The sequence below is a fragment of the Siphateles boraxobius genome, unplaced genomic scaffold (assembly GCF_051911475.1).
Source record: "Siphateles boraxobius isolate OS27281-9 unplaced genomic scaffold, OSU_SipBor_1 99, whole genome shotgun sequence".
NCBI lineage: Eukaryota > Metazoa > Chordata > Actinopteri > Cypriniformes > Leuciscidae > Siphateles > Siphateles boraxobius.
The window spans coordinates 1247640-1268430 of record NW_027509229.1 but is presented as its reverse complement, the minus strand read 5'-3'; the positions used below and the strand labels follow the sequence as shown (position 1 = coordinate 1268430).

Below are 20791 nucleotides of genomic sequence, written 5' to 3'. Positions count from 1 at the left end.
GTCCTCGTTTCCCACAGAAGAGGCCGCTGAGCGGGCTTCCACTTCTGGCATAAGGATTATGAAACCGACTGGAAAGTTGAGGGGAACTCGCTCATCTACTCTACCAGCTCTGTGTGAGATTCCTATTATCCAAGCGCTGCCTCAGCAAATCATGGGGAGCAAAGTTTCCTCAATGGGAGATCATCGCAATAAACACATCCACCCCAGACAGATAGCACACAGCTAGTGACCAACGGCAGGCGTTGAAAAACGAGAGCATGGAGGAACACGTGTTTAAACTGTCTGATCGCAACATTCTGCTTACCTTCTATCCTTTCTTTTACACACACTGCTATCTGCACACAGCACACAAACAAACAGCTTCCTGAAGACACAGAAGCTGATGACGTGCTCTCGGGCATCTTTCTTACACTGGGCTGCACCTTGCAACGTCATCACACTGCGTCAGGCATGTGTTTGTACACGTGTCACACACACCAGGTCCCATAGCGTCAGCAGCTGACACAGTGTAGAAGTTCCCTCGAAAGGGAACATGGGTTGTCGGAAAATTCTGTCAATGGCCGGGAAGGAGTTAAGTAAGTGGTTTTAATGCAGCATAATCAAACTCTCCACAGTTTAAGAGGATTGCTCAGAGGGGGGAACATACTGAAGTTTCAGATTTCTAGTTTAATGCTGTAAACACAACTGTTTAAAGAACTCTATGCATTTGTAGTCGAGGGGTGGGGGGGGGGGGGGCGGGTGCTGTTGAGTGAACTTGAGTATAACACAACAATAACACATGCTTACCATCATAATCAATTTTTCCATCATTGTTTTTGTCTCCGTCCCTCATCAGTTCCTCAATGTCATCTTCAGTGATGGTTTCACCTGTACCTTCCAGCATCAGCTTCAGTTCATCAAGATCAATGTACCCATCTGTATTCCTGTCCAGATACAATCAAAAACCATCAGAAACCACTAAACCCACCACAGGTTAGTTTTCTTACTTTAGTTTAAGGACATACATACTTATCAAACATACGGAAGAGCTCTGCCAGTTCTTCTTCTGACTTTCCTTTGCTGTCATCTTTCATGCATCTCACCATCATGACCAAAAACTCTTCAAAATCCACCGTACCACTGCCTGCACACATGCACAAACCATCATTTTAGCACATGCTCATTTCAGAATTTCAATGACAGTACATGCACTGACATTTTATTTTTTATACGCTTTATACTGCATTTTAATGTTTTTCTCCCCTCAAGAAAGTTCCTTTTTTCAAATATTACAACATATTAGTCAGTTAAATAAATAGATAAGTGTTGATACAGATACATTCCATTACAATTTTAACGATAGTGATTATTTCTTCAATGGGTTTGTGATTTTTGAAAATAATGTTCATTTTTAGAAAAACATAAACAAATCACTACTACACTACTACCACATGACACATACTTGCCATTGATAACAAATGTATCACAAAAGCAAATATGAGAACAATGAAAAAAAATGTGTATATAATAATCCCATGTTTTATATAAACATTGTGATTTATAATAAAGAAATTTATTATAACATAAATATGAATAAAATAAAATACCACGTATCATAGATCATTGCATCTTGCTGTACATTTTGCTATAAGTGAAAAGTAGCACCACACCGCACCATGCAAATGCAGTCGAGACAAGATCAAGACCTTCAACAAATGCTCTCTACAACCAAACAATGCAACACAAATGAGTTACTACAACACTCATCTCAACTAAAATAAACTCAGTTGTAGCAGTCTCCTACATCTTACAGGAAATTGACTTTTAACAACGTTACAATGATAAATCTTCATAAAAGCCAACAATCTGTTTAGAGGTTCAGAGGTTTTGATGGTATAGTCCAACTTTCTCTATTCAAGGAATAGGTCGCCTAAAAATGAAAAGTCTGTCTTTATTTACAAGTTAGGACACCCATGCTAAAGTTGCCTAAAAAGAGGAATAAAAAATCATCTTTTGGAAATTGATCTTAATGCCTTAATTTAAAAAATGAGGAAAAATCCAACCTCTAAGGACACCAATTTTCTTTGTGAATGAATAATGTATCATAAATAAAATAAATTCTTAAGTTCTTCCTTCAAATACAGGGTGCATAAGTCAGGACACCCCTATGTTAAATTCCCATAGAGGCAGCGTTTGACTGTTTTGATGAGTAGGTCAAGCCTAGGGTGAGCACCCGTCCCGCTTTGCCTTGTCCCGCACGCCGCATATTGAGAAAATGTTCCGCATTTTCATGAGTCTGTTGGTTTTTAACTATCATATGAAGAAAACGTGCATGCGTTCTTTTGCCTTTTTAAGAAAGCATTTTATTTATTCTTTTTGTGGCGTAGTTTTTCACCTATATTTAACAGCGCTTAGTCAGATGTACAAATGGGCTACAACAGCCATTTTTAAAATCCTATCTATTGGTTGAAAGCACAGGAGTAAACACGGACCCTAGTGGGTTGTGACGCTGTCGATCAAAATGTGGAGCGGTGATTCGTTCCATGTGTTCCCTGTCAGAAAACAAATGGATAATTCGGTCAATTAAATTTTAAATTTAACAGAATTTATCAACTTGTTGCCTGCTATGGTTTTAATTCACATCCTTTCTAAATAAATATGAAAGTTTTTGGTTTAATATATTCCTAATATATAAGACTGTCAATGATCTAAATTCATGTTGGTTTATATTTTATTAGTTCATTATTTATTTTGTTGAATTTTAGTTGGACTTGGTCAGAACTGTTTAAAAAATAGTTTTCTGCATGATGCCTTTGGGCTCAGTGATGTTGAATTTAAATGTCATGTAAAAGAAAGACATGTTACATTGTGATGTAATGGTGTTTTCTGGAAGGGACTAAAGAATAAAGTATTTTTATCAGCTGAAAGGCTGAAAACAAATGTTTTAAAGTTAGATAAACATTATATAACAGTTTCAGGTTATGTTTTAGTGTTGGTAACATGTCCCACATTGTCCCACACAATTTGTCCCACATTTGTTTTGTTTGATGGTGGTCACCCTAGTCACGCCGTACGCAGGGTTTTATAAATACAGAGGTCCCAAAAAAGAGTTTACTTAGGGGGTTAGGGGGCATACTCCCCCAAGCAAATTTTGATTTTCCTGATCTCGACATTTGTGTTTGAAGGCCAAAAAATGGATGCTTTAAAAGAAATAAGAAATGACTCAAGGATTATTTTGCATAGATTATCAATGCAATACTTCTGTGTCTAGAGACATTATGAGCAATTAGTTTGAGCATCAAAGATCAGTTTCAGCTACTTTCTCTTTCCTAAATTAATCAATGTTTTCGGAATAATTTGTTCATTTAATGGTTCAATTGCACTATACAATCCTATCAGGAGGTCTCTCCTCAACCAGCATCCACTGGGTTGATGCGACGGCAGCCACAGTACAATGGTGCCAGTGCACTCACACACACCAGCTACAGGTGTAGAGGAGAGAGAGGGATCGAGCCGGTTCAGTGGATGGGGATTATTAGGAGGCCAAGATTGATAAGGGCAATGGAAGGAACACAGGTCAGGACATACTACTATTTACGAGAAGTGCCATGCGATGTTTAATGACCACAGAGAGTCCAATCATCTGAAGGACGTGCTTGTTACAGTATAGTGTGCTTTTAGCTTCTGTGCCACCTCTGCAGTGCAAAGATGAATTTTGTTGTTAGTGATTTCATTTGATTGGTAACTGCTCTATAGATTGTCTTATTTTTCTAATTGTATTTATTGATTAAGACATTTCTCATGCAGTAAATGGGGATTTTTTTTAGATGAATTTGAGGAGACCTGGTCTGGTCTTAGTCTTGACTCGGTCTTGCCCTGCCTTGGTCTAAACCCCACAATGTCTTGGTCTTTTCTTGGTCACAACACACACAGGTCCTGGTCTTGACTTGGTCTCGGTTTAGGTGAACTTGACTAAAACACTTGTTGACATTACAGGTTAGGGTTCTGGAATGTTAGTTATTCTGGATTGTTCTAGACTTTACCATCCTCATCCACCTCGTCAATCATCTCCTGGAGTTCTTCCGGCGTGGGGTTCTGGCCCAGCATCCTCATTACCTTTCCGAGCTCCTTAGTGCTAATACAGCCGTCTTCAGCATCCTGAATGAAAATATCAAATGCTGCGCGGAACTCTACAAAACACAACCAAAGAACTTAAGCATTCAGTTAAGCTTTTGTATACAGTATAGTGTCTCTGTAATGAACAATTAAATTATATTGTTAATTAATGTCAGTTTAGTAAATCTTTATTGCATATAGCCCTGCTGAAAAATCTAGCATAAACCAGCATTAATTCCATGTTGGTCTAGGCTGGTTTATTCTGGTTAGACCTGGAATAGTGCTGGTCTAGCTGGTGGACAAGCGTAGTCATGCTGTTCTCAAGCTGGTGTAGCTGGTCCTCAGGCATTCCTGCTTCCCATGGGGACCAGCATGCAAAACATAACTTATGCTGGTGACCAGCATTGCTAGATTTTTTAGCAGGGAGGCTATAAATAATGCTGTTATTGTTTTTTATTAGTTGGGGATGGGTGTTAAATTCAGCCAGTTTTTGTTTTTGGTTGGAAACACCGATCTTGATTGGCCAAAAGCATGGTCAGGTGATGTAGCATCAGCTGAGACCATAAATGGATGCCTGAAATGCACGTCACTAGCTTCTTTGTCTTCAGCAAGCCAATGTTTGTATGTCTGTGAGAAGTCTTGTTCTCTGTGTTAGGAGTTGTCTGTCTACTGTCTTGGCCTCAACCCTAAAGAAACCACACTACCCACGAGACCTTTCGGGATTACATGAGCCCTTGCAGAAATACATCCAGGGTAAAGAGTGTCAGGCTGGTGCGTTCCTGCAAACTACTGTATGTCTATTCTGCAGGTGTGCCAGGCTGACCTGCTTAACGCCCTGGACCCGGTGAAGCTATTGACTGAGGCTAAATCAGTCATTGAACTCCGCCAGGCCACATACCATGTTCTCTGTGCCTCTAAGCAGACGGTTGCTCTATTGACTGTGCAATGGCTGCTATGGTTGCGACGTAGCAGCACCTGTTTGGTATCAGCGTAAAACGGTTTCACTATCAGGCCTGTTCAGTGACACAGTCAATGCTGTTGTCGACAGGTTCCAGGCGGCCATAAAGCAATTGGCGTTGTTCAGACTGGTATCTCAGTGTACTAGTGGGATGTAACAATTCACTCCGAGCGGGTTGAAAATCGATGATACAAATATGTGACGATTCAAGTCGGTTGAGATGTTAAACTAATCACGATACATGTTTTAAACAGCAGGGGCGTTAACTGTATACTTGCTTTACAGGAACAATAGCAGCGAGTGTTTTCAGTTCATTCCTAGAGAAGTTGAGTTTGTGAGTGCGCGTGAGCGCTAAGCTCAACTTCCATAGGAATAAATTGAAACGGTCGCTCTGCTCTGAGCCAGTGTGCACGCACCTTCAAACAGAAGCAAACATGGTGACGGCAAGCGTGTACGTATATATGTTGACGTTGACTCATTCAAATCGGAGGTCTGGCGGCATTTTGGCTTTCCGAAGACTAATAATCACCACAGGGAGACTGAGAAGCTCCAGTCACCTCCGTTTGCATGTAAAAAAAATATTAATAGGCCAAACCAAACTGACAGGCGGATTTCCAGCCCCACTCACGGCGACAAGTGCGAGAGCCACGGAGATCACAAGGTGCATCTGTGTTTTCATTGCAAAAGATACAATGCTGTTTTCTGTCGTAATAAATGCATTCCAGGCTCACAAAGAGAAAGACCAGCACGAGGATGTATTCCACAGACTGAAGGAGAAAACTGTTGCAGAACCAGGTGTTGTATTTATCTCTTTCTCTAAATGTCTACATGGATTATTTTAAATAATTGGTTGATTATTATGGTATGTTTTTCTAAATGTGTTCTGTTTTTCGAACTCTTGCAAATGTAATGCTGCGAATTAAAATAATTTAAAAAATACTATTAAAATCTTGCCTTTATAACAATGTGAAACCCCTGTCACTGTTGTACTTAAATTTTATGGTCTTTTTATTTCTTTTTTGGGACTTGTTTTAAAATGTCAATTTAGTGTTATTATTACATAAAATATATTTCAATTTTATAAAGACATGTACAGCATTTTATCTGAGAAATAAAATGACACTTTTTGTCTTAAATCTGAATTTAAAAAATAACGTGAGAAAATCGCATTGTGAAACCAGTATTGTGAGTCATATCGCATCGTGAGTTGAGTGAATCGTTACATCCCTAATGTGTACCAGTATCGTCCTAGCTTTATCACCTTGCACATTCACAAAGTGCATGGATGCAGCTCTGGCTCCTCAGCGACTCCAGGGCATCCATGTTCTTAGTTATATCGATGATTGGCTCATACTTGGCAAGTCAAAGGACCTGGCGATTCAGCATCGAGTTGAGGTTGAACATAAAGAAAAGCGTCCTTTCTCCTAGTCGGAGGACAACCTTTTTGGGGTTGGTATGGGATTCGACCCCCATACAGAGATGCTAGAATGGATGCTAGAGCTCCTTCCACTAGGAAAGGTTATACCATGAAGTGGTGTCTCTTTGAGTCTTGGTGCGCAAGGCACCAAACATACCCAGTACACTGCCTGGTTGGTTCAGTTCTGGAGCTTTTACAGAAGCGCGTTTCGGATGGCTTTTCCGATTTATCCCCTGCTACACTTAAAGTATACTTGGCCGCTATATCTGCTTGCCACAATCACATCGATGGAGTAACTGTGGGGAGGCATCCCCTGATATCTTGATTTCTTCATGGTGCCAGACGGCTGAAGCCTACCTGCAGACCATGACTTCCTTCCTGGGATCTTTCCATAGTCTTGGAAGGATTATCAGAGCCTCCATTCGAGCCTTTGGAGTCAGCATCAGAGAGGTTTCTGACTCTCAAGGTGGCTCTGTTATTAGCATTAATTTTGCTAAAAAGGATATGAGATTTGCAAGCTTTATCAGTTGCCCCATCCGGCCTACACTTCGCCTCTGAACTGGTTAAGGTCATAGGTGCACCTGAGGCCGGATTACATTAATAAGGTGCAGTTTTTGACTGTTTTCAGTCATCCTTCTAGCTTATTCTCCCGCGCCGTTTGAATCAGAGGAGCAAGAAAAGCTTAATCTTTTGTGTCCAATCAGGGCGCTGAGCATTTAAGTCGACCGTTCAGCCTTGTAAGGTAAATCTGATCAGTTGTGGGGTCTGCCTTGGAGGCTTTGGCAGATGTTCCTATTCAGTCAGTCACTACGAGTTACGTCAGTGACTGCTGAATTGAGATTGCACCTGAAAGCTCTATCATCTTCGAGTTTTAACAGAACCAGCCAATGGACATGTGAGTGAGGACATTGACATTGCATCGCGAACCACGCCCTGTGCTGCGGGTATATAGGAAATGATCAGAGACACATTTAGCAAGTTTTTGCTTCGGAGCCGAGCGTTTCTACGTTGATTCGGCTCTGCTTTCATCTAACATGTGTGGACTTCAGAACCCGGAAGTGTTCCTGTGTTGGTGTGACGGTGCGTCAGTCACCTTTTTCCCAGAAGTGCACGAGAAGGTATCGAAGTTGTGGAAGGCACACTTTTTCTGCCCAAAGACACACTACCCTTGATGTCAGGGCGGACAAAGTGTACTTGGACATCCCTAAGGTGGAGCGTGCAGTTGCAGTGCAGCTTTGCCCGCAAATTGCTGCCACCTGGCGGGGTCGCCCACGTCTCCCATCCAGGGCCTGTAAGTTCAGTTTCTGCCATTGCTGTGTGGTAAGCATATACTGGTCCAGACGGACAACACATCGAGACCGCTACGTACATCAACTGTCAAGGTGGTCTACGTTCCCGATGCATGTGCCTTTTGGGTTATTTCTTCTGTATCAATTCTCATTCATTTGAGGTGCGCAGTATGCTTCACTTCTACCTTCTTGGAGAAGTATTATACTTATATAATATACTTTTATATGTTTGCACGCTATCCCTTTCCATACACGTTCACTTATATTTATTATTGAGTTGGTTTACCCCAGGTTCGTCTCTTTTGGGTAACCATTCCTGGACCATAGGGTTTGTGCTTTTGCATACTTCACAACCTGATTGGTCAGGCATGCCTTCAGTATGGCGATGTGAGTATTAACGTTCCCATAGCATCAACATCGTGATGCTGTGTTGAGTTCCATTTAAAATTGATGTTACTTATGTAACTCGGTTGCGTCACTTTGTCATACTTCATGCAATGCCTGAAAATGTCTTGGATCAGACCATTAGAATCTGGTGACATGCATTTCAAAAACCTCATGCCAACTTTGAATCACCACCAGTATATTATAATTATTTGTGAGTATTTTGCTGCCATAGGGTCTGTCAATCATGCTATCATAATGTAAACTATTTTTTGAAGTAAGCTATTTTCTGTGAATGTGGGCAACTTTCAATTTATAAGCTGCTATAGGTAGAATAACAAGATTCAGTAAACATCAAAACTGTTTTGCTACAAACCAGTGTGTTTATTAAAAATTATGATTAAAACAATATGATAACAAATACCAGTTTGCAATATCAATCAGCAAAACAGAGTGTTTGTGTACAGGTAAAATAATAAGAAAAAAAAGAGGATAACACCAGAATCCTCGCACAAGTTACAAATGGCTGCGCCCGTTCTTATGTTAAAAATAATGTAGATACCAAAGAGTGGTTGAGGACACCATGAGGCCATTTGTTAAAATTAAAGCTCACGCTCGGGTCTTTTGACATATTGACCCAAAACAATCAAAACTAAAAAGGAGTGACTTGGGGTGGTCAAATTAATGTCCAAATCTCAAATCCAATTTAAAAAGTGTGGGGGGACTTAAAGCGGGTTGTTTCTATTTTCATTGTTATTTTACACTGTTATCAAATGTACTTTATACAGCACTGTAGGTAGTAAAAAAATAAAATAATCTAGAGGCAATTTAAAACATATAACAACATTTTTGGCCAGTCTGAGACCAAATGCTGTATAGTATTACTATGCCATACCATTTTTCTGCTCATCAGTGAGCTGCTCTACCTGTTGAAGACATCAATGGATCAATAATTATGACAAATTCAAAACATAATGTACACTACACAAATAAACACAAACATGCACCCACACAGATATTACAGTCATTTCGGTCAGTGGACTTTGGTAAGTAGATTTGTGTGATTTTGGTGTTTTTGTAACAAACAGTAAATTTAATATTAAACATAGTAATTAAAAGATTTTTAATCAAATAAAAAAATAACGGTCAATAACGGACCATCTCTGCAAACTCATAGAAAATAAACAAACCGATCAAAGGTTTTTATTTAGTACAGTGTCTAGATTAACAAATAAACAGAAGTCACCTGAATGTCTAGGTTACTAATGTAACTCCTGTTCCTTGAAGGAGGGAACGAGACGTTAGGTCAGTGACTTACGAATTAGGATCGCGCCTGATAGCCCTATAATCTTAAAAAACGGCACAATCGCTGCATCTTTCAGTGCCCCGCGTAAGCCGCCTGATCCCCCGCACCATCGGGGTGGAAGGATAGGGGTTACACAGAGAATTCAATCACTGCTGTTCTTACTTGTTCCCACACAGTAATAATATTGGATAACACTAAGAATGTGTGCCTAATCCAAGCTTTAAGGGGCTCTAGGGAGACCACATCCTATCCGTAGGGAGGTAGAATGGGCAGTTACACAAATGAATTCGCCAGAGGGCAGTGCCACATAGGGAGCCTGTGACAACACCGACAGGGACGGCAGAGCGGGCTCTGCCAAGGGAAAGACACGGGCTTGCCAACCGGGAAGCTGTACCATGGAAGAACACACATTTGGTAATCACAACATATGGACACTTAGTCTAGCACAGGGGCTGACCACTGGGCATGCACACACATGCTAGACCTGGCGTCAGACGCCTCTGACTGTATGGCTGCTGCTGTTGCTGGAAGAACTCCAAGCAGGGTTCGCCAGATGGGGATCTCACCTGAGGAGCAAATAGCGCACATATCCAGTCCTAGGAGGGTAATGGCGCAGCGACCGAGATACTGAGCCAGCCCACCCGTATATCAACTTTTCCCAGACAACACATGGGAAGAAACAGGCTCTACTCTGAGGTTGTAGAACCTCACGAATGTATTAGGTGTCACCCAGCCCGCAGCTCTGCAGATGTCTGCCAGCAAGGCGCCGTGCGTCAATGCCCAGGAGGAAGCAACACTCCTGGTAGAGTTAGCTCTCACCCTAAGGAGGCACGTCTCACCTTGGGACTGATACGCCAGGACGATGCCATTCACAATCCTGTGGGCCAACCTCTGCTTAGAGACAGCCTTTTTGCTGGCCTCCATAACAGACAAATAGATGATCTGAGGTCCTGAAGCTCTGTGTGCAGTCTACATATAGACGTGTAGCACGCACAGGGCACAAAGATGCTAGGGCTGGGTGCTTGGAAGTTCACCACTTGGTCCCTGAAAGGAGTGGTGGGAAATTTGGCCATATATTCAGGCTGGGGTCTCAGGATGGCGTGATAGCAGGGCAGCCCGAATTCCAGGCATGTTTCATTGACCGAAAATGCTTGCGGGTCCTCGACCCTCTTAAGAAAATTGAGCGCAATCTGGAGCGCTGTGTCAAGAGACATGATCTTAATCTCGACTGACTGCGAGGGCTTAAAGGGAGCTATCTGCAGGCCCGTTAAGACCAGAGAGAGATCCCAAGATCCCTGGTGTCTGAGCACCAGGTCCCTGTGTTCCCACAACTGATCTTGCAGGGCGCAGGGCAACAGGGACAGCCCGAAGGTGAGATCTTTGTACTGGTATGGCTGTCCCTCAAATGCAAAACGTAAGAACGGTCTGTGTCGAGGGAGAACTGAGACATGAAAGTATGCGTCCTTCAGGTCAATTGCTGCAAACCAATCATGGGGGAATTCCAGGCATGTTTCATTGACCGAAAATGCTTGCGGGTCCTCGACCCTCTTGAGAAAATTGAGTGCAATCTGGAGCGCTGTCTCAAGAGACAGGATCTTAATCTCGACTGACTGCGAGGGCTTAAAGGGAGCTATCTGCAGGCCCGTTAAGACCAGAGAGAGATCCCAAGAGGGGATGAAACGAGGCCGTGGAGGGTTCAACCTCCTCGCACCTCTGAGGAACCAGATGACCAGATTGTGCTTTCCCACAGACTTACCTTCTATTGCTTTGTGATGTGCGGCGATAGCAACAACATACACTTTCAGGGTGGAGGGAGACAGTCTACGCACCACCCATCTTGCAGAAAGGAAAGGAGGACTCTAGTCGGGCATTTATGGGGGTTCTCCTTTAGTTACTATCCAATAGAGCACTATTCAACGAACAAGTTCCACTTCCAAGCATAAGCGCGCCTCATAGAGGTGGCTCTAGCTGAACTTATAGTGTCTACTACCACTGAGGGTAGGTGACCTCCCAGACCTTGCACAGGGTCTGTGCGCGTAGGTCCACTGGGGGAAACGCATACTTACTTACACCCCAGGGCCAGCTGTTTGCCAGTGCATCCGTGCTGAGGATCCAAAGGGTAAGGGAATAGAACAACTGGCATTGGTATGTGTCCACGGCAGAAACTGGTGGAGATTAAGGAATACTGCTAGCAACTCGAGACAATTGATATCCCACTGCAATCAAGGTCCTGTTCAGGAGCCTGAGGCAGCATGCCAGTTGCACATGGCACCCCAGCCGATGGTGGAGGCATCTGTTGAGACAACAACATGCCTGACACTTTTTCTAGGGGAACTCTGGCGCGTAGAAATGCAAGGTCTGACCACTGGCTAAAAGCTTGGTGGCAGGTCAGAGTGATGGTTTGACAGCAATCAAAGCTGTGTTACCATGGCTGCAGAAGCCATATGCCCCAGGAGCCTCTGAAATCATTTCAGTGGACCCTCTGTCCTGGCCTGAACAAATTCAAGCAGTTCAGCCCTGACTGAGCATGCTCGTTCATGAGACGAGCTGTCAGGTTGGCCAAATCCAACTCTATCCTGGCAAAAGAGATCCTCTGTGAGAATTTGCTCTATTCCCAGTTGACCTGAAGCCCCAGATGGCTGAGGTGTCTGAGCACCAGGTCCCTGTGTTCCCACAACTGATTTCTGTGAACTGAATTGCATAGCTGAGTCTGATCATCTGAATGAGCCAGCGTGATTGGCTGGGAAGCGTTAGCCAGGCTCCCAGCGACCGAACCAGTGGGACCAATGGGACCACAGACGTAACCGTGGTGTGGCAGTGAGGGACAGGGACCCGACCCGAAAGGCACAGTGTCCTGGAGTGGGGTCTGAGTGTGCAGTGCAACACTTACCTAGCTCCACAGTTTGGCGGGGGGTGCTTGAGAAGGGGGTGCATTTGGCAGGGGGACCCAGAGAATGGGGAAATTGCTGTTTTGTTGAAAATATGGGTACCACTGACCATGAGCCCATTGGTGGAACATAAAACAAACTCAAGGAGCAGTGCCTTCACCGTCTCCTGAAGAGCAGGTCTCCTCATCTCTGAGTCTCCCGTCTCAGGAATGCTTCTTCGTCTGATGCTTGGAGGGTCTGGCAGTATCTCTGTATTTCTGTGTGCGTTTTAAATTACTTTTAAATTTTAATTATTTCGAAAGTGTAGTGGCACCAAGATGGGATACTATGAAGGGGGCCCTTGGGTTTGTTATTGCCTCTGGGCCCTATGTGTTTTAATGCAGGCCTGTCTGTTGCAGTAGAGCCTCTTCTCAGTATTAACTCATTTCTGTCTCTTGGTCATGTGCCAAGACCCTTCAAGCTGGCCTTTATTAAGCTTCTCATTAAGAAACCACAACTAGATCCAAATGAATTGTCAAATTACAGACAAATGTCAAATCTTCCATTTATTTCTAAAATACTAGACAATGTTTGTCTGCTCAATTGTGCTCCTTTTTGCAAAAAGGGATTCAGGATTATTATAATACAGGCCTTCTGAAGTGAATCGATGCATTCACAAGTCGACTTTCGCCAAAAGAGTAACCCTTGAACATAATGACGAACGCGGTTGACCAGCCGTGAGAGGCGTCGAAGCTTACGCTACTCCTACATCTACGTTATACATGCGTCACTGGGTACTCTTCTGGCCTAAGTCGACTTGCATACAGCCGTCTGCCAGAAGATAGTTATTTTAGTTGATAAAGCTTTAAATATGGATATTTTTCTTACATGAACGCATCGCTTCACTTCAGAAGACCTCACGGATGGATGCGCTTTGATGGAGTTCCAAAAAATATACCCAGTGACTCCCATTATAAAGCTTGGAAGAGCCATGAATTTTGTTTTTTATATAACTCCTATTTAATTAATCTGAAAGAAGAATGTCATATACACCTAGGATGGCTTAAGGGTGAGTCGATTGTCTCGATTGCTCCTGTCTGCCTTGCTGCCGGTTTGTGTCTGTAGCTTCGTATATCTTTCTGTTTTGAGTCATTATTTACTACTATTCGCTGTTGTTTATACTGCTAAATACAACTTACTCAACATCACATATTAACCTGACATCGCTAGCTTAAATATTAATCATTGCTAGCAGAGCAAGCTACTGATTCGCTATCCTGTTAGTGTGCCATCCATGCGCTCTTTATTTATTTATTTAGCTTGCGCTTTTTACAAATCCATCAAAGCTGTGGTAAGTAGAATCAGTCAACAAACACGGTAAGTCATGTCCTCTTCTCCTCTTATTGTGACTTGCACTTCATGTAACATTTATAGCATAGGCTTCTCTGTCTGCACAGGATTTACATGTGATAAATGCAGGGAGATAGTCAGGCTGACGGAGAAGATTTCAGAACTATATTCACGCATCCAAACTTTAATTGAGGTTAATTGTAAGAGGGCAAGGGTTTTAGACACTGCTTTGAATGCGATTAGCTTAGAGAACACTGTACATTGTTCGGTTCCGGCTGAAGTAGAGCCTGTGCAGCAGGGCAATTCGGTGGCAGTGAGACGCTGTAGTCGCGGGACAAAACACCGCTCTTTCGTTCCGATCACAAAATCAAACAGATTCTCCCTACTCAGTGAAACACCCACTGAGAATCCTGTTGAATGTACCCTAGTTATTGGCGATTCTATTACACGGAACGTGAAAATAGAGCCACCAGCCACCATAGTCACATGTTTGCTGGGAGCCAGTGCGCTTGACATCAAAGCAAATTTAAAATCCTGGCTAATGCTAATCGTAAATTTTCTAAGATCATTATTCACGTTGGCACTAATGATGTTCGACTTAGCCAGTCGGAGATCACTAAAATTAATGTTAAAGAGGTGTGTGAACTCGCAAGTACGATGTCAGGCACTATAATTTGCTCTGGCCCTCTTCCTGTTCGCAGGAGCGATGAGATAGTTAGCAGATTGTCATCACTCAATGGCTGGTTGTCTAAGTGGTGTCCGCAAAATAATGGGGCAGACCTGACCTGTTGAAAAGAGATGGTATTCATCCCTCCTGGGATGGTGCTGCTCTTCTCTCTAGTAATATGGCACATAGTATTAGAGCTCAAACATGACAATCTGGGGCTCAGGTCAGGAAGCAGACAAACTGGCTAAACCGACCGTCTGTCAGCTGTCTCACGTCACTGAGGTCAGATAAATCCCATCACATAGAGACTCTTTCACCTAGATATCATAATATAGAGAATGTGTCTGTTCCCCAAAGAAATAAAAAAAACTACAAAAACACTTTTTGTTAATGATATGATCACAGATTATAACCTAGATGTGCTGTATTTGACAGAAACCTGGCTAAAACCAGACGATTACATTACTTTAAATACCTCCACCCCTCAAGATTACTGTTATACAGTTTTTCTCGATTGCTTAAACACTTTAACCAGGCTTTTGAGTTAAAATTTAAAAACCATAACGCCGTTTATCAAAAAGCACACCCATTTCCCTAAACTATAAACACTATTCCCCTGTTTTGACACATAAATCGGATTTGTTGAACTGTCACGGCAAAACTCTACACACAAATCCCTTAATTTCTCATTGCCTACACTATTTTGTCATTTAGAAAGCACAAGCATTCAATAGTGTTCACTCAAGTCACCACAGCTTCAGCTCCTTTAGCACAGAATTGCCAAGGTGGAAACATTAAGAGTCAAAATTGATCACACACCAATCAGAACCTTCAATAGATAGACAATGGACCCAGAAAGAAGTGATAGCAGAGTTGGAGGACACCCGACAGGGGGAGGAGGGAGAGTGTAGGGCGAGGGGGATGAGGACGATGAGGAAGGGCATGGGCAAGCAGTCTCGGATGAAGCTCGTGCCACTCTAGTTTACCATGTCCTTGTCCATGGTTTGACTATGGGGGAGGCTGGGCTACAAGTACAGCCAAACTTGAGTCGCTTCTCCGTCGCCTCGATCATAAGAACCTTCAGGAAACAGGTAAGTGTACTTCAGACTGCTCTCTGCTGTAACCTTTGAGCGTGTTACAACACATACATGTACTGTAGCTATACTACTGTAATAAAAAGAAATGCACCAAATTGCCTCGCATACAGGTATCTCTGTATGCTTCCATTTAGTAAAAGGATGTTTTACAGTTACAGTAATCAGTACTTCTATTTTTGTAGGACACAAAGACGATGGAGTGGAAGAAGCTGCCTAGACACTTCAGTTGATGCTTGCCACGGGGGATCAGACATGCTATAGGGTTATTTTTGTATGTGTAGGAATCTGGTGCTGAGGGTGTGGCTGATGCTACGTCTACATTAATCCGGATAGATTTGAAAGTGGCGTTTTCGTTTCAAAACGCTTTTCGTCCACCCAGTCCACATTTCTCAAAAGCATCGTCAGCTAAGTTGATCGTAGAAACCATTGATGGCAATTGTTCTACGATCAACTTAGGCTTATGATGCTTTTGGGAAATACAACTAAATTAAGTTGTGAAAAATAGTCTAAATTAAATAAGGGTAATGATTTAAGTTTTGAATGCCTTTACATCAAGGTGGAAAATAACTTTCCTAATTTTAAACAAAAAAGATAATATGAAAAATAAGTTGTTTTTCTTAGCTGGAGAAATCAGAATCTAACCTCTCTCATTGGTTGAACGCTTCAGTAAAACCTTGTTTTTCAGGTTGGTTGAATCCAGTAATAATCAGTAATCTTAAATCATTTATTTCACTGCAATAAAACCAGTTTTTCAGGTTGGTTGAACTCACCTCAGTTATCATCAAAAGGTTCCAGATGCTTAAATAATATAAAATACTTTATATCTTTACCCCATACATTTTCCTGGTTGGAACATCGAAGTGTGAAGCATTTGAGCAGAGTCCTACTTATTTCAATTGTTTTTTTTGTGTTTTTTTTTGGTAGATTACTTAATGCCCACACATGCAAAGTTGATTACAGCATTAATTAATAATTGACATAATTCCTTGTTGACACAGGAAATACAGATATAAAGTATTTTATATTATTTAAGCATCTGGAACCTTTTGATGATAACTGAGGTGAGTTCAACCAACCTGAAAAACTGGTTTTATTGCAGTGAAATAAATGATTTAAGATTACTGATTATTACTGTATTCAACCAACCTGAAAAACAAGGTTTTACTGAAGCGTTCAACCAATGAGAGAGGTTAGATTCTGATTTCTCAAGCTAAGAAAAACAACTTATTTTTCATATTATCTTTTTTGTTTAAAATTAGGAAAGTTATTACCCTGTTTGTGTAAATTGACAAAACATATTTCAAAGTTGTTTTCCCATTAAAAACAGGTTTATTTTAGTCCAAACTAATACTTTATTGAAATACACAGACTTAGGTTTGATCCGAGTTATTTTGCAGATTACACACTACACTGTAAAATCTAATTAGTTAGTCTTACTTAAAAAAGCATGCAAACCTATTTCCTTAAACAAACTGAAATACAAGTGAAATAGGAATAGTATGTTGTACTGACAAATTTCACTAACATTGATTGTTAACATGAGAGTTCTAGTAACTAAGAAAGAACTGTAGATTACTTGATAATTTACTCTTGACTTAGTATAGCTACTCAGAATTACCTACTCCCAGAGTGCATTGAGGCATTAATAAATTATGCAATTGCTTTGTTGTACTATTGTTTTTGTTAGTTTGTTATATTTGCCACTTTTATTTGCTGTCTTGTGTAAGCAGTAGCACAACAAGAAACCGCAAATCAAATTGTAATTGTTACAATTAATATATAATACATTTAATTAAATTGTTACCATTGTTGGGTTTTGCATGCTGAATGTTGAAGTCTGTGTGTGACTCAAGCATGGTTAACTGCAATATATTGTAACAAATATCGAGGGGTTATATCAACACAATTAAAAATTTCACAAGGCGTTTATGATGTAAGTGTTAGTATTGAAAAGATCGTTATTTGAAATGAAGAACAGACATGTTATTGATTTATTTAGAAGTTAGACAACCAAAAAGTTGTAAAAAGCAACCTATTTATTATTTCCCTTCCTTTGAAAACCTAATTGTGATTTCTTATTGCATTAATAGAAATAGATTTAGGCCTACAATATTATAAATGAAGTTCCAAGTGCCCAACCGAACACTAACACTAACATTAATTTATGAAGTCAGCTTATGTGATGTTCTCTCAAAAAATTCAGTTGTATTGACAATTCAACAGTCAAGATGACTTTGGGAAATGAGTGAATGCAACAAGAGAACGATAAACGCAAAAGTGGAGGAAATGAATTAAAAGTCTAATAACCCAGTTCAATAACTCATTTGTGCTTGACAAAATGGCTCTCAAACCAATCAATTAATCTTAACTTAGGTTTTCTGAGTAATTAAGGCATAGTATGTGAATAGTACAAATTAATAGATTTTTACAGTTAAGTTTAGATATTAAAGAGATAGTTCACCCAACCAAATCTGCTTGGTACAAACATTCTTCCTAAAATATTCCCTTGTGTTCAGCAGAACAAAGACATTTATACAGGTTTGGAACAACTTGAGGGTTAATAGATTATGACCGAATTTTCATCTTTGGGTGAACTATCCCTTAAAGTACAAGTTAACTAAAAAGTGTTAGTTAGAACAACTGTTGGATTTTACAGTGTACAGATAAAGGTATATCAGAGTTAAAAATAACAAACCGCATATAAAGGACATTAGGATATGAGGTGGCCCAACAATAGATGTGTAATCCAGCAAAGTTAATGAGACAGCTGCTTCAGAAAGAGTTACTGTCCATAGTTTTATGTTAGATCCAAAACAAACCACCAGTCTGATGTGACACATTAACCTGTATCTGTATGTTCTTCCCAGACTCACAGTCTCATGGATATCTCAGACAGAGATCAGTGGAGATAACCTAGTGCCCCTCACACACATAAAACATGAAAAACACACACTGTGTGTGTGCTTGTGTGTGAGGACATTCCATAGACATAATGATTTTTATACTGTATAAACTGTATTTTCTATTCCATAACCCCTACCCTTAAACCTACCCATCACAGAATACACTTTTACATCTTCAAAAAACATCACTGAGTATGATTTATAAGCTGTTTTCCTCTTGGGGACCAATAATGTCCCAAATGGATTTCGGATATTGCCATCCTTGTGGAGACATTTTGTCCCATAACATTGGGTTTACCAGGACATGCACACACACAGACACACACACACAATTCTGGAATCTGAGTGAGTGTGTTTTATCTTAAGCGCCTGCTTTTCCAGCACGCAGACACACATGCATGGCTGAGCAAAGCATGCCAAAATTAGACATGGGAGGAAGGCGGTGCTCCATGTGTAGTCATGAACGATAGCGTTTCTGGCCTCTCGAGTGGCTCCTATCTAACTCTGATAATGCTCAAGAGTCAAGGTATTTTGAGCTGTCTTTTTTAGCTTTCGACATTATGATGGCTGCTTGAGCGATGCCTCATTTATGCACATTATAATAAGATTCCCAGTCATTGTTAGTTGGGGACATTTAATTTTATATTTAGCAATATTATTACAACATTATTTACCTTTTATCTCTGTAAAGCGGCTTTGAAAAAATCTATATTGTAAAAAGCGCTGTATAAATAAAGATAACTTGACTTGTATTTTATTTTGAACATTAATATGTAGTTTTATAAATCCTTATATACGGTAATAGCCTAAGGTATTATTGAGTCACTTTTTCTATGAATCAATAATGTGTTTATGAAGCCTTATAATAATATACTTCTTATGATGAGTAGGCCTATGTTTTCATTCATATTTTTTAACCACAGCTGTAATAAACATTTATGGTTATGCATGGTTACATTTAAATGGTAGAGTGCATTACAACACATGATCAACACCATGTCTTGTGTTAGAGTAATCCATAATAGGGTCAGATACGGGAAGAAGCCCCTCGTAAGTGTTTGCCTTTACCTTTACATTGTAACATATTTAGATTTAAGTTTGGAATGTTTAGGTTGATGATGTACTTTTTATGTATCATTAATGTAAAATACTAAATCAACCAATTCATTTTTAAATTGTGTTCTGACAATTTAGTTCAAAAATCAAATAACCGTCAAAACAAAGCAAAGTAAAAGAGATTCATCTGAAAGGTAAATTCATTCTGTAACTTATATACAGGTAATTCTGATTAATTGATTTCACTCAATTAGCCTATAGGCTATAAAAATTAAATACTGTCTGCCTTTAATAGTGCAACCATGAATTACCAAGTATTACGATGGATTATATAACTTTAGTTACAGCTACAGCTAAGTATTTTGAATGCTTAATGCATTAAATCTAGGCGTCCTATGGTTAGTGTTGAAATACTTTGTTTTACACTCAATCCAAGAAAGTTCTATGGAAAACTGCATAGACTCACCGCTGCTTTGTAGATATCGTTCATTGTGAGGAGATCAGATGAAGTGGCGCTAGTGCAGAAGACAGAGCTTTATAGCAGGAGAACGGGACAGCCTGTTCCCTATGGGATGGCCCATCACAGTCTCTCCATCCTGATAAAACAATTATGTAGTCATGATGGGGGTTCAGTCAAGAATGGAAGGGCACACTATCAGTGTAGATAACTGATGATGTGCTATCCATTTAGTTATTTAGACATACTTGAGATGTGTTTAAGAAACTACATTTCAGGCTCCTGCCGATTGATTGCTCCTGTCTGCCTTGCTGCTGGTTTGTGTCTGTAAGCTCCGTATAGCTTTCTGTTTTGAATCTTTATTTTCTATCATTCCTTGTTGTTTAGATTGCTAAATATAACTTACTCATCAACAAATATTAGATATTGTCTATCACATTGTCTAGTCACATTAATCTGACATCGCTAGATTTTAACTAAATTGTTATCGCCATCTCATAGCCTGTTAACCTGCCATCCGTGCTTGCCGTTTTTTTCCACTCATGGCTTTTACGAGTCTATCAAACAACTGTGGTAAGTATAGGATCAGTCAACAAACACAGTGAGTAATGTCTTCTCCTGTTATTGTCCCTTGCACTTCATGTCACATGTATAGCATTCTCTGTCAGCGGTGAGAGCTTTACTCTTTATAAATGCAGGGAGATAGTCAGGCTGATGGAGAAGATTTCAGAACTAGATACACGCATCCAAACTTTAATTGAGGTTAATTGTAAGAGTGCAAGGGCTTTAGATACTACTTTGGATGTGATTAGCTTAAAAAACACTGTACATTGTTCGGTACATTGTTCGGCAGCAGGACAATTCGGTGGTGGTGAGACGCTGTAGTCGCAGGACAAAACACCGCTCTTCCGTTCCGATTACAACATCAAACAGATTCTCCCCACT

The 20791-nt window shown here is 40.6% G+C and overlaps 1 protein-coding gene across 1 annotated transcript; it reads right to left on the bottom strand.

Moving 5' to 3' along the window:
- Nucleotides 1-331: 331 nt before the first annotated feature.
- LOC143733384 (troponin C, slow skeletal and cardiac muscles-like) lies at nucleotides 332-19941 on the bottom strand. The gene is made up of 7 exons (XM_077225091.1): nucleotides 19856-19941; nucleotides 9039-9069; nucleotides 4023-4169; nucleotides 1009-1123; nucleotides 787-923; nucleotides 423-519; nucleotides 332-335 (listed from the first exon to the last, which is right to left on the bottom strand). The coding sequence occupies exons 1-7, from the start codon at nucleotides 19877-19879 to the stop codon at nucleotides 332-334; spliced, it is 555 nt and encodes a 184-aa protein (XP_077081206.1). The 5' UTR covers nucleotides 19880-19941.
- Between the last annotated feature and the right edge of the window lie 850 nt (nucleotides 19942-20791).